Below are 14,976 nucleotides of genomic sequence, written 5' to 3'. Positions count from 1 at the left end.
GGTTTTTCTCCGAGCACCATCGAGAGTCAACGCTCTCGTGTTCTCGCTGGAAAACGCCTCTCGATCGACATCGAATCTGAGGATGAGAGACACTGTCGTTCTGTTGGCCTATCGCTACTAATACAGATCTCACGCACTCCCCTCGATATAAACCATTCTCTACCCTTGTGCACGCCGTATGGGAACCCATACGTGCACACGCAGGAACCTTGAACGACCACGCCGGAACGGCTATTCAGATTTAAATCGCGGCAAAAAGAATATGGATTCCCCTTGCTGCCCTACGAAACACAGTTTCACGGCTCAGCCACGATCACTGCAAGACGAGTATTTAGGGCAGATCGTTTTCTACAGGGGCACCTCGGTTTTTGCTCGTCTTTCGTATTATGCTTGTTGTGTTCAGTGTGTGTGATAGGTAGACCGCGGATCTTTGTGCATTTACGATGCTGCAAAGATACACGCAATATGGCAAGATATGTAAAATATCGAAGGTATAATATACTCGTTAGAATTTTTAATGGGCGAAACGAGTCTCTATTTTGTATCAATTTTTGAAAATTATGTTCACAAAAGTATGAATATAGTTCATGCTCGAGTCTAGTGACAGTCTTCGTTATTAAGTTGTGTTCTGCCAGTTATTCGATTGTTGCATAAATTTTGTTCGCTTCTTCCTTTATGCAAGTATACAGACTTTTGTGGAATTTCATGCTTCTGTGGGCAGAAGTAAAAAGAATATCGTACCACAGTAACAGCTGTTTAATGTAGCTATTCGTTAATTTTTGACAAACAATTTGTCCAAGGAAGCATTGATAAAAAGGTTGGATGCAAAGATAGTTCTACTAAAAATATATATATATCGTTCCTGAACAGAGAAAATGAAATATTAGTAATAGCAAAGCTGTCAAGTTTCTCGTTTAATTATCGTAATTAACCTTTATCGTTCGTCGATTCTGTGACTTTAGTGATTCACTACTTCATTTTCACTTTGTCCCGAATTGTTCAAAGATTTCAGAAATGAATAAATATATCTTAGTTTTTGGTTGAATAATCGTTATTTTGGGAGAATAATTTTTACTTTATTATTATTAATTTCGATTGCCGACAGTGGAGCATAAGATGATTTAATTTCGAAATGACGACTGCAAGAGATTTTATAGATATTTTTGAGAAAATCAATGATGTCGAGAACACACTTAAAGAATAACATCTGGATAAAAAGAACAAGTTAGTTTGGAATTGTCACATCCGTTGTAGGTTTTATTTGACTTGCCGCGTTTTTATGTAATAACATCTGTTTACATTAAATTAGATCTCTGGCTTATAAATAATATTGGTATCTCTGTTTTGTATCTCTGAATAATCTTTTCTCGCACGCATACATGATTCCTATTCACACAATTGCTATTCACACGATTTCTATTCACACGAAATTAAACTGTACATATGTAATAATATCCTCTTCTCTACAATTATTGTCCACGTACTATCTACACGTATATACAATCCATTTGTACAATAATCCGAATTAAAAATCGTTTTATTATTCACAGTGGTACACAGCAATTTCCCCTTTATCACCGAAAATATGAAAACATATAAATTACTGATATTGGATTGATATTCGATCTCTCTAATTAATGTCAATCTCATAAGAATTTCTTGTCCCTCTAAATCGTTCGCGTACAACCGAACACTAAATCGGACGTTGAATCGTCGTTATATCTTCGTCATTGTCAATTTCATCGAAACGCAAATGAATAAATCGAGCTAAATTTAAGTGAAAGGAAACAACTAAATAAGTCACAAACACTATACAAACGACCGGGTAGAAAAAGCACTTCGTCGAGGGCCTGGATTAACGTCGGTCGCATTCTCTTTCCATCGAAGAAACTGTACATCCACGGACGACGCAATCGACCTAAGTAATCACTAGCCTTCCATCGGAAATTTTTATTCTGGCTTCACCAAGCTTCCGTCCTTTTTTCGCCCTAATAAGGCCTCCATACTGGTTTGGTCACGGCCGGCGAAGAGATCTTGGTCGGAGATGGGCTCCTCTTTGGCGACAATGACCGCGAGATCAGAGCTGTTGGCGCCTTGAGCTCGTTTTTCGTAATCTCGATGGCCTTTTTCGATGGAATCCTTTCAGGAGGCGATGAAGATGCGATGACGACGGACGTTGCTGGCGGCAAAGTGTTCAATCTGATTGGCACAAACGCACTGCGTATTTCTTCGGCTGCTGATTCGCTTCCGGACTCGCTCGGACTTTTCGGTGGCGTTCTAGACGGACTGTTTGGTATGGTCGCTGATACGGCCGTGCTGCTAGTTGTTTTTGGCGGCAGCGTCGCGTACTCTGTCGGATATTTTACGTGGTCGAACGGATACGACGGTAAAACGGTGGGCGGGAAGGTTGGTGGAAACAGATCCGCTGATGGCATCGGGATACTTCCTGAAGAAATGTGTAAAGAGAAAAGAGGCGATTAGTTATGATTTTTAGGGAAACTGAAATGGCGATTTAAAGAAGAAAGTCGATGAGTGAGTGAATGAGATCGCGATTAGTCGCGAGTTAAAGAAGAGAGTCGGTTAATGTGGATCGCGGGGGAAAACCAGAATAGAAAAAGTGACGATTAGCTGTAAGTTTTAGAAAGAAGAAATCTTTAGAAGAAAGTTTTTTGATAAAGAGAACCAAGTCAGCGGAACCAAATTCATTGACGGTATGTCGGAGTGATTTTTATAGAGACACGGAAAAGGAAAAGGTGAGGGCTAGTCATGGTTTTTAAAGAGACAGAAATATATGGAATTTTGGAGGAACCGGTATGAAGAATAGAATCGATAGTTGAAGAGGACCAAGTCGCTGAAAATAAATGCATCGATGGGATTGGAGCGGAGCCTGAGGAAAAATGAAAGATGAGAAAGGAAAAAGGTGACGATTAGTCGTGATTTTTAGAGAAGCTGATGTACTATGAAGAAGGAGAGGAGTTTGGTGGGTGAAGAGAACTAAGTCGTATTGTTATTGCATGGGGGTCGAAGGGGTCCGTTGTGGGAAAAGGGAACCCACCCTCGGTCCAGCCACGAGTATGAATCATCGGCAGGCGTCGCGGACTCTGGCGAAATCGATAACACGAACTCACTCTCGTCTGAACGCGTGTCCGCTTTCGAGGCTTTTTTTACTAGTCGGAGTCGGAGCGATTTTTTGGTTGTGTGCATTGTTGCCCTTTGATTGATTGCGACTCAGACGAGGATGAAAGGCTCTGATGGTAGCGATTAGAAACGTCCTGCGTGGCTAGAACTTTTCATCACAAGATAATGGTTCTTGAAGCGCATGCATTTTGTGACGATGTATAGCATTTTGATCCAAAAGCTGATAAGAACTGTTTTACACCTGTTATCGATAAAGAAATTTTTGTTCAATCTAAACTTTACCTGATCTATCTGAAGTGGCGATAAAACCTTGCATAAACTCGTAGAAGTAGAATTCGGTAATAAGTTCTTGATGTTATTCCAAGAATTGACGAGTGATCGGTGAAAGATACGAAAATATTGGGTGTGTAAGAATTGACCAAATTATTATCGTGTTTGAATGTTGTTTAATGAAAATACAGACGAAGTACTGAGAAATACAAGGAGAAAGGCAATTATAAAATGAAAGCTCACCTTTGACGAACGCAGGATGGGGCAAATGCCACGCGTGTCCCAAATACGCAACATCTACCCAAGGATTCAGCAGTCCAAGTCCAGGGAATCCATGGCCGTACTGATAATCTGCGAATATCCAAGAAACATATTCCTTAGCACGATCGAAGCTTTCGAAAATAAACTAAAGATGCGTGCCTTCGAGGTGATTCCTTCGACTCTATAAATAACCATCCAACGATCAAGGTTCCCCAAAACGCACGCTGTATCAGCTATGTTGTAACCTTGACGAACTTTTCTCCCTATCGATCTTGATATTTAATTATATCCCACCTCGCGTTTCTTCAAAATCCTTTGGTGGACATATGGGAATTGAAAGAAAGGACAAATCTGCAGGAGGAGCTAACTCTTCTTTTATTATGTAGATCTGAAACGAGAACGAGAACGAGAAGCTATCTAATCTAATCTAGAGAAATTAATTAGAAATCCAATTGAAGAATATATAGGGAAGAAGAAAAGCGAGTTTTCCTATATATTTTAAAAGCTCATGCAAATTTAGAAAGATCGCGAATTCATGATTTTAATTACATCGCAAAAAGGATATTTGGCTCGTTCTACACAACACGCGATACGTAAATGTATTTCCTATTTAAATATCTAAGTAACAGATACGACCATTTTGATTAATAACACGGTATATATCTACAGCTTCAAACGTGAGATTTAAATCATTGCCGTTAATCCGAATCTGCATTTCTTTCGCACGTCGTTCTTTATATTCTGCACAGTATTTCAACAGATTCACGTGATCGATATGTTTCAATGAATCGAAGTAACTTAACCAACTTGAATGAAACTTCCGTCGACTTGTTTGCTTCAAAGCTTTTGAATTCATCTAAATTGATCAATCTGAACATAATTCAAATCAAGTTACTTGCTTCAAGCCGTTCGAACGTAATTACGTATCTTGACTAATCTGCACAAGATTTAAACCAAGCCGCTTACTTCACGTCAACTTACCTCGAATCAATTAACTTGGCTAGTCTGAACGAGATTCAAGCAAAGTCCACTTGCATCAAGCTTTTCGACAAATCTTAACGAGTCTTGTCGAACTGACAAAGCGATGTGACTGCAGAGATAGAAAAAAGAAGAAAGGAGTTTCGGAGGGATGGAGACCAGTCGAAATGTCGTAAAACTCAGATTAACGATGCTCTCCGGAGGCGAGTTAGCGATCTCTGTTTACAGGATCGGCGCGTTACGCTGGCTCGTTACGAGCCACATGCTACCGCCATATGCGGCGCGATAAACAAACGCATAAACGCGGTTCCTTTGCAGACAACGCGCCCACGTCGTCGTTTCTCTACCTCCCGTGGCTTCGTCCGGCTCTTTTACCTCGACCTGCACGCCGCCTCCAATAAACACAGACCAACGGTACAGTAGTTAGCGTTCTACAAGCCAATCCGGACTCAAGTTTGTCTGGGGAAAATAAGCGAGGATGTTAAAAGGATGCCGACTGAGCCGCGATCATCGCGGCTTGAACCGATGCCAACCTCCGTTTGGCACACAGATACGATTTTCACGCGTTTGGCCGCGTATACGTGTGCGTGTGCGCGCGCGCACAGCCAACCTTATGCACGTGCACGTGCAAACGGGTCTGGTAGAGGCTGCGAGTCTCTGCGACCGCCGCGCGCGGCCCGCGGTTTGAGGTCCACCGGATTATTAAACGCCTACGAGGATCTCGACACCCGTTTGCGGGTTCTGTACCGGCCACGCGATCGTCCTCCATGCGGAATCTTTCCTTTCACCTTCGTGAGTTGGATATTTTTCTTTCTTTTTTTTTTTTACATCCAGAATAACAGAAATCAAATTCAGAAAAGAGATTTCTGGGTTATTTGTGGAGAAACTATCAGGAAAGGAAAAAAGGAGACTAAGGATTCTTTCAGGATATCGTAATACATACGATTGATGCGTGGAATTGACGAATCAAAGGTTGTGATCCAAAGTTTGAAAAAAAAAAGAAAAAGACGAAACAATGCTTGCATAACGTTTATATTTAATGCACGAAATTACAAAACCAAAATCTCAAGTCAAAAAGACCAATGTCTTATAGCAAAGAAATTATTATAGCCAACTCATTGGACTCGATGAATGAGAAGTTGCAGGGAAGGTGAAAAATCCTGCCAAGATTTCATGTTTAATAAGCGAAATTAGAGAATCGAAGTATCGAGTCAAAAGCATCGGAGCTTGCATGAAAAAGATCATTGTTACGCATTTACGCAAGCCTTAAACGAATGTTTGACAATTCTCCGACGATCTCGTATTTAACGAATTACACATTTAGAGAATCAAAGTTTTAAGTCAAAGAAATCAAAGTTGCGAACAAGAGAAATTATGCGAGAGTTTGCAGGAAAGCGGGAAAAGAACTTCTGAAGGTTCGAGTGTGGAATCGGAAAAATATACAAAAAGAAATAAGAAAAATAGGAACCTTTGGGAACCTTGCATCTGGCAAAGAAAATTAGAGTCGAAGAAATCCTAGTTTGTGGAAAAAGAAACTACCGCGATGAGCTTACTCGATTTGGATCGTGGTTCCCTAGGTCCATCCACGGTGACTTTGATCGCTTTCGTATAGGTGGCGACTTGAAAGGGTACTGTGCTGATTTGTATCGTCAACGAAAACGACTTTCCTGCAATTAGTCAAAAATTATTCGAGTATAGTTTTTCCCAAGTTCAAAAATGATATAATTTCTTCAAGAATATTTTTTCTATACCCCAAGGTAAACTAGAAGATTAAAGTAGAGCTATAATCCATGAGACACTGACCTCTTCCGCTACGACCAACGAATCTGAGATCATTGAACTTGGCAACTTGGTTTTTCATGACTGCCGTGCAATTTCTCAATTCACCGCAACAATTCTCATCGTTGCCAGCTCTGATAGTGACTAAAGTGCCGTCGCTGACCTCGTCGAGGGCAACGACCTTGAAAGCCACCGGTAGCGACTTATTCGACCTCCAGTGCGATGGCAACGCGCTGCAGAGGATAGCCGGACTTCCGGTCCTTACCAAATCTCCGTGACAAGCCTGCAATGTCTCATGAATAGCGTTGAAGTTGTCCATCCCTAACGGTCCGTCCGGCAAATGCATTTTTTACTGAAGTTGTAGACGATGATGACGACAAAATACTCCAGAAAAGAAAGAGCTCATTAATGCCAAAATCCTGGATAACACCAAGTATTTCCTTAACACACTGTGTCCAAATCACTGTTGCGTATCTCACTCGAGCACACGATAATAGTCCATAAACAGCAACGATTTAACGAAAAAGAGAATGTCTCAGTTATTGTTACACGCAATTCAACTAATATTTTTAAAGAGTCTCTCGTAGAACGACATGCACTTTGGATCGCAATCGAAGAAAAATGATACGACGGACCGAGGAAAAAGTCTCACACTAAACCGACGCGCACTCGATGCCGGCTGAGCGGATTCTAGTTTTTCGTGGCCGCAGCCGCAGCTATTTAGAGGGGATTTTTCTCCCCTCCAATTTTTCCGGAGCCCCACCCAGGCCAAGCGCGTCGACCAATGAGGACGGCGGTCGTGTTGTGGCCTCCGCGGCTCGCCGCCTTCGCCCCTAACCAGGCTTAGGGGGTGCCTTGCGAAAGGGGCTGCTAGCCTGCTGCCTCTCTTGCCAAGGGTGGCTTGTGCCTCCGTTCTTCCTTACCGTACTCATCGTCCCACTCTCGTCACGCGTCCCTCTCTATCCCACCCTCTCTGCCTACCTGTCCCTTTCTCTCTTCCATCGGCACGTTCCGCTTTCTACTACCCGCTTCATCTTTCTTCTCTGTCACCCTCGTGGTACCATTTCGGTTCCAACTCTCGCCCTGTCTTCTTCAGCCTTGTGTACCCTGTTCTCTCTGCTTTCTCGCTCAGTCTTCTTGCTACCGTCTACCTTGGCCGGCCAACTCCTGCCACGCTTACGCGATGATGTGAATTTTCACGCGCACGTGTTCGTACCATCCCTCCATGCTCCTCCACGTTGCACGCGTTTCTTGACCTCGAGGATGACTGTTGCGGAGGACGAACAATTTTCTCAGGTGGTCGCTGCTGCTATTGTTCCATGATTTTGTTCCATGAAATTGAATTATGTAGAGTGTTTGATATTGCCAAGGGATATAAATCAGCTGTAAGTATTAGGGTTTGTGATAATACCCTAGACCCATATTCAGTTAATCAAACAATAGAATGGCAATGGATATAATGGAGTTCCGTCTCGTATATTTATTTTACAAGAATTTAGTATTGAGGTTTTAATATCCAGTTTTTTTATTGGGATTTTACCATTATTTAGAGTTCAGATTGGATAAGGGTACGTAAAGCCGACTTATTCGTGGTTAAAACCGCATAATTTTGCGATTAGCATAAGGACTGCGCTTTATGATTTGTTCAACAATGCGTTAATTTAATCTTGGACTTTTACTCTTAAACTTTATTAAGTATAGCGGATTTTTATGATGGATAGAATATTGTTTCTTATAATATTTGGACAAAAGTGGAAATCAACCGGTACACCCTTCTGGCTTTCTCAACAACATAACCAATCTCTTTTTCAACAAACAATTCTCTTATTTAAATTTAATAAATTTTCTTACTGTTATTAGTCCTATTGATCTCTTTTATTTATTTTTCCCCTCTTAAGATAACGTTTCCTACCCCGGGATATAAGAATTTCGTTTAATCTGCACAAATATTTTGTTTATAAAAATACAATTCCATGGAAGAACTTGATAACCAATTTCAACATTCAATAATCAATTTCACTTTACCAAAACAGTCTTTTTAATCGGTCGTGAAATTAAACATGTATTCTTGCATCCTGTTGAACATTACAAGTTGCTTCTTTATAAAGTTGCTTCGATTCGTCAGCCATTTTCAAGAAACTTATATTTGAATCCAATAAGTTGTTCGAAATCAAGCAGTTAATATAAATAAACACACTATGTTCTTCGCGTATATTCTTTGTGTATGAAATCTATCGCTCCTCCTCCACATTGTTTTTATCACAAATATGACAAGGAGAGAAATTAATTTCCAACAACACTGCTACGTAATAAGACTTCTAAAAGTTGCAATTAAGTGGAATGCAAAAAGAAATGAAATTGCCAGGAATTTTGTGCGGCTCTTACACGGAAGCATAGTTGCATGAGTGGTTCGCATAATTTAATATGTTATAAGGATTGACAGAAAATGGACCTCAATATTTGGACAGAGATTCATGCAGGGTCCTTGTAGGGATCGACGAACGCGTTAACGGAGCCTAGAAACAGGAGAAAGACGGAAAGGTGGTGGTTGGAAAAGATTTATTAGGGTGTTGAGGTTCATTTCACCGATTTTCGCGTCAAAGAGGCGTACCAATTCAGCCCTTTTGGCGGAAACTCGAAAAGGACAGGCCGTAAAGGACAGACGTTGGCTGTGCACGAAATTCGAATCGATCTTCACGGAATCCCAACTCTTTGACTTTCTGGGTCAGCGTGTCGTTCACGGAGGCTTTCCCGCGAGATTTACAACGAAATTGCACTCGCAACCTCTTGCCACCCCTTTTTCGCCTCCGCACGCTGCACCAAAGAGGAAGAGTTTAACGAGGCCGGATTAAATTTCCGGATCGCGCGATTTCTCCGCCCGTCTCCTATCCTTCCCTCTTTTTATTTTCGATTTTCGGCTCTATCCTGTGATCCAGGGTGTTTGATAACCCCCTCCTCGAACATTTTTTCCGACGATATACTCTATAGCGGATTCGGCAAAAGAATTTAATTTTGATTCAATTCAGAAAAGAATTTTCATTTCAGGCTCGATGACCATGATTCTTTTAGAGCCCTCTTGCTATAATTAAACTAGTATTATTATCATAATTATATCGGTATTTACAAATTCTCTTATATAATAGTAACGTTTCATGACAATAGCAATCGTGACAAGTAGTTTTAATTTGCGAGTAATTTGATTATCCTGTATAAAATTGAAAAATTATAAAATGGAAATTTAAAGCTAGTAATGTTTTCTGTTCGTTAATATCGCTAGGAAGGCTCAGATGTAACATTTTTCAGAGTTCTGTATATAACGAAACGTCAATAATTTTAGAGACGAAGACAGGTAAACGGGGGTTGAACGTTAAAATTCAGCGTCCTGTTTTAGTGTTCTCCAACAGTAAACAAAGCAGCCATATCTATCAATGTGATCCTCGTACCATAAATTCCAGCCGAAAATCGATGCCTAGAATTATTACTTTCTATGGAAAAAGAGCGTACCCATCGGTAGTTCCTCTGGCGAAACAGAGGCCACGATTCATAAAGGCCCAGTTTCGAAGCTTTTACTGTTGATCGTTACAACCGACTAGTTTTTCAAAGGTTTTTCCAGGCAATGTATAGGTAAAAGTGCGTGGAAAGGCTCTTTTCGATTTTCGCTGCTTTCAGGTACTTACAGTCTTGTCCTTGAGCAGCAGACAATTTTCTTACAGCTTTTACACCTACCAGTGGGGATTAGTACGAGATTAACCCCATTTTTTTTTCACCCTCTCTTCGGTGGTGTCGTTTTTTCCTTTGCATCTGCGACGATTGAAAGGTTCGAAAGCTTACACCGATGGCTTCTATTTTCTCCTCGGTCTTCCGGATTTAGTCGGAACATTCGTCATAAAAAATTGTCGCATCAATAATACATAAATACGTAGGTCCTTCATGAGGGTTGATTCAAGAAAAATATTTTGCGGCATTTTAACCTTCTGTACTTGGAGTTGTGAGGGTACGTACGATCCTTTCAGTACCAAGGCAGGTTGTCTCACAAATGAAATTACTAAGCAGGAAATCTCTACTTAAAATATGATTCCTATATGAACATAGATGGACAATGGATTCGTATCCGAATGTTATATTTGGATAAAATTTAAATGTCAAACGCGGAGACGATATTAATAACTCGGACGAATCGGTAACATTTTGAATATCAAGTTGGTGAGAAATTCATGGGAATGTTCCATTCTAGGAATAGAGTCCTTCTAACGGTAACACACTTAGAAACGTTATAAAATTTCAAAATGTAAATGTACATTAATAAATTCACGCATACGTGAGAGAGATTGTAGCGACACATGAGCTACTAGGATACGTTAGGATACACATAACGTAATAATAAATAAACTCCGAGCAAAACAATGTCGCCGCCACGTGCAACCGTCGAACAAATACGAATTTGAATTTTCCGACTCTCTCCCGACCAGTATAAATAAACGGACGCGATCGTAAGGAAGTCGGTATCTACGAGTATCTACCGAGTATCGATCAGTTGTCAACGAGATATCAGCGATCTTATTTTACGACTTATACACTGTCTTAGCGAATCCGTTAGTACGAGCGTCTTTGCGAACATTATCTGTACTTATTTATTTAACATTTTAAATATACTTGACAGTTTCAATAACGAGCAATCTCGTTTAATAAATCTCACGATCAATCGTCCTCTACAAGATTAACGTTTCTCAATCATAACGAAGGACTTTGGTTTTCGACGATCGAATTGACACGGAATAGAATTTCTCGCAAGCAGAGAGGGTTGATATTTTGCCCTAATGTCACAGGCATTTCTCTCGTTACAAATTACTCTCTACAAATTGCTCTCTACCTATCTTTCATCCGCCAGAAGCATTCGTTCAAAGTCGCGTTCCTAATACGTCGAAAGGAAGGCGCGGAGTTCTTCTTCGAACAATGCGTGTCTGCAAAAACCGGCGCATCGACAGCAACAGGAGTTGCAATTAATTAATAGTAGACAGAAAAGAGCTCCGGAGAAGAAAATACAACGATGCGAGAGGCATTTGGCGTAACGAGCCGGGCCGAGAGGACTAATTTCTTAAAACGCGCCAGCACGCGTTGGGCGTCCGTTTCCTCGCCAGTGACCAGCAAAAGGCAGCAGCCTTTTTTAATAAAGCCTAGTGCCTGGGCTTGGACAAAGACAATGACTTGCATGCATGGCATCAGGCAGCACCACGGTTAGACGAATATGAAAAAAAAAAAGATAGAGGAGCATGAAAAGATGCACGGCCAATGCCGAAAGGGACGTCGTTTGATCTGCTCTTCGACGCCTCGTTTCACGTCCAATGAGTACCAGCATCCGTTATTCGGTATATGTATAGATATAGATATATATTTCATGAAGTATTACTCGCAGTTTGATTAACTTGGAATCGCGTTGGATTGTACAAAGCGGCGTAGAAGAGAGTTAAAAGACTGGATTACGACTGTCACCAACCGGTTTGAATTTAAATGTTACTTTGAGCAGCGGCACACCGGTGCTGCCTCTGTTTTGTAGACATCTCTGTTTTCAACCGCGTGTGAAAACTTGGTTACACCGTGTGTTTTAATTCCTCGTGTTCCCTTGGCTAAAGCGACCGACGTTGGGTTGTTAAGCTTCCTTTAAAGTTAAATTGTGCAGCTCACCACTTGCTAACCTACTATCGTATTCAGCTACATTTCGCCAATTTTTATGCTTGAATTTATTATAGATCTAGGGGTTCTGTAATTCATCCGATCCTGTTCCTCCTAATCAAAAGAACATCGATTGATGGAAAGTTTATGGATGATACCTTGTATAGAAGAGTGGACATTGAATGAAATTGTTGCATTTTTATTTGGATTTTTCCTACCGGTTTGACGTTAACTAATCTTAATGTACAGCCAGAAATTTTATGAGAATCCTGAAGCAGAAAACAGCAATTTCCTGTTCCTAATGCGAGGATAATAATTTAAAAATGAAGAAACTTTTTGTTATTCTCACTTATTGTCGGATATCCTTTATCCATGAAAAATGTGAAATATACAAAGATTATCATCGAATACCAAAACCAATATTTCAATCCTATCTGCAGCTTGATAATATCCATTGAAACATAATTTTCAATTGACGCCATACAGCCCCAGGATAACAGCACGGGGTAGTTCAAACATTTTAACGTATTTCGAACGTAAAAAGATTCTAGATAATACATTCTAACTATGATCTTAATCGAATCGTCGATAACTAGTTAGAATTGCAATCATAGGGGCGACTGTAAAAAATCAATAAATACGAATAAATCATTTTCAATGAAAAAAAAAGGAAACCAACCATCGCTGTTGAAAACGCAGTAAAAGAATTTCACGATCGCATCGTTCAAAATCTGGTGGAACTTGTTGCTCGTTTTCGATCGTGTGGGGGTGCAATTAAACGTATCGTCGCCCCTGGTTAGCGATATAAGGTGAATCGCGGAGTTTCGGATACAGGAAGAGAGAGAAAGGATTAGAAATGGAGAGAGACGGGAGTTGTGCGTTTCGACGTTGCTACAGCTTGAAGAACGATGCACGAAAAGGGGTGATGGCTTGTGGGGAAAGAGGCAAGCACACGGGGCACAGAAGTTAACACGGGAGTGTGCATTGTGTGTGGTGAGCGAGCCGGAAGCGTCGCCATACTGCGTATCGCCCCGTGTCGCTTTTGTTTCCGCTCTCGTTGCCCCGATCGTTTTCTGCCCTCACACATGCCACCCCTCGCCTCCACCCACTACGCCCCTTTTGTTTCGCCCGCCTCGTCTCTTTCGCGAATCTCGCCCAGCCTGCAAAAGAGAAGAGGAGAGGAGAGAAGAGGAGAGGTTGGTGTCGCTAAGTTTGTCGGCCGATAAAGGGAACTGGTGTGCCCTCGTCTCGCGTGCCACCCCTTTTCTTCATTCTGATTGCTTGCTTGCGGCGCGGAGACTCTTCATAGACGATGAGATTTCTGTTTAGGGAATTTTCATGATTTGGATGTTATTCGGTTTTGGCAGTAGTTTGGGGAAATTATTAAATATTCAATATTTTAACTTTGGGTTGTAATGTAAATACATTATTATATATACATATATTACCCCATAAGATGTACGAAAATAGATCTTTGTGTTACAACCCTATATTTTTGGATTTTGTGATCTTCTTTCTAAGATATTCCTTAAAAGTCTTTTTTTTTATTTACGATATTACTTGAGTTACGATTTCTTTATGTTATATAATTATGCTAGGTTCGAAAGTCAACAAGTGTAAACTGTGATGTCGCGGCAGATGAAAAACGTAGCGATATTATACGATAGTAGATGGAAGAAAATGAAAAATCGGTACACTACGAGTATTAGCAACTGTTGCACTAAATTTTTGTTATCATGTTGGTAACATCTATTTTCGAACATATCCTCTATCGATAATGTGCAGCTTTATTATGTGTGTGTGTGTGTGTGTATATATATATGCATATTTATTAACTCGCGTCAAACTAAACTTTATTCCGAATACGCGACCCATCTTCATCGAATCCATCGAAACCACAATCCCTACCGCGGCTGCCAAATTCCACAGTAAAGTGTTAAAATCGACGGGAGATCCACGGTGAATGAAGCTTGCGTGTCAAAAACTCGCGTCGCGTATGTACGACCCCGGCATTGATTAAATAATAAGGTAAAAGCCGCTATTACTATTCCCTGTATCGCGCTAAAACACCGTCCTTTGATACCCATTATTACCGTCTGGTTACCTGCCATTAATACCCGATATCGATGCCTATTAGCCAACGCACCTAATAACCTACAACCAAACTATAATGCTCTCAGCACGAGGCAGTTCAGATTCCAGTGTAGCCGTGCCACATTCTCGGACCAAATGCCAGTCTCGCTTCCCAATAAACGTGTCCCTGTAACGCCTCCACCTCTTCCTCCCCCTCCCCCCTCTACCCTTGTGAACCGACCGGCAACCCCCTCTCAACGCCGATCACCCCTCTGTCGTCCTTAATTCGAGTCAAGATTACAAATTGATTCCGTAGCAGTCTGTGTATGAATCAGGCGTCACGTGTTCGGGACGCACCCCTCGCTCGTCCACCCTCTCCTCCCTTGCCGCTTGCTGATGGTCGCGCACGGGGTGCACGCGCGTACACCTACACTAAATCTAAACCCGCCAGGGTACGGCGAGGGACGGGGCTTGTACCTACTACCCCGTTTCACACCCATATGTACAGCTTCGACTCAAAGTTCACTCCATCCGGATGTTTCTTTGGGGTTGCTTCCAAGTTTCGATGCAGTAGTTTGGATACTGGTATCGGAGATGGTTGTACCAGAGTATGACGTTCACGTAGGATCGGGTTGGATCTTTCTTAGGGTTTTGCACGAGGCGGTAAGTTTATACGTGATTTGTTGAGAGCCTCTGGTGTTAGTATTGGTTATTACTAATACTAACTATTTGTATTTAGAGCGAAAAATTGGTGAGAATTAAAAATTGGGATTATACGTGCAAAGTATCGGAATTATAGTTTGGATA

At 41.2% G+C, this 14,976-nt stretch overlaps 1 protein-coding gene across 1 annotated transcript; it reads right to left on the bottom strand.

The window, feature by feature from the left end:
- Positions 1–1,260: 1,260 nt before the first annotated feature.
- LOC122575225 (segmentation protein Runt-like) lies at positions 1,261–7,099 on the bottom strand. The gene is made up of 4 exons (XM_043743900.1): positions 6,451–7,099; positions 6,201–6,314; positions 3,652–3,759; positions 1,261–2,446 (listed from the first exon to the last, which is right to left on the bottom strand). The coding sequence occupies exons 1-4, from the start codon at positions 6,770–6,772 to the stop codon at positions 1,989–1,991; spliced, it is 1,002 nt and encodes a 333-aa protein (XP_043599835.1). The 5' UTR covers positions 6,773–7,099; the 3' UTR covers positions 1,261–1,988.
- Positions 7,100–14,976: the final 7,877 nt, after the last annotated feature.

Source organism: Bombus pyrosoma, linkage group LG14 (genome assembly GCF_014825855.1).
Source record: "Bombus pyrosoma isolate SC7728 linkage group LG14, ASM1482585v1, whole genome shotgun sequence".
In the NCBI taxonomy this organism is placed as follows: Eukaryota; Metazoa; Arthropoda; class Insecta; order Hymenoptera; family Apidae; genus Bombus; species Bombus pyrosoma.
The sequence above is the reverse complement of the archived record's forward strand: the minus strand, read 5'-3'. Positions and strand labels throughout refer to the sequence as shown.

What these genes read in the sequence shown, in the direction of transcription:
- LOC122575225 (XM_043743900.1), bottom strand. Translation starts at nt 6,772, where the DNA reads ATGCATTTGCCGGACGGACCGTTAGGGATGGACAACTTCAACGCTATT. An exon ending in CGTTGGTCGTAGCGGAAGAG is followed by an intron (nt 6,315 to 6,450) that starts GTCAGTGTCTCA and finishes GACTAATTGCAG; the next exon opens with GAAAGTCGTTTTCGTTGACG. An exon ending in GGAACCACGATCCAAATCGA is followed by an intron (nt 3,760 to 6,200) that starts GTAAGCTCATCG and finishes GGATATTCGCAG; the next exon opens with ATTATCAGTACGGCCATGGA.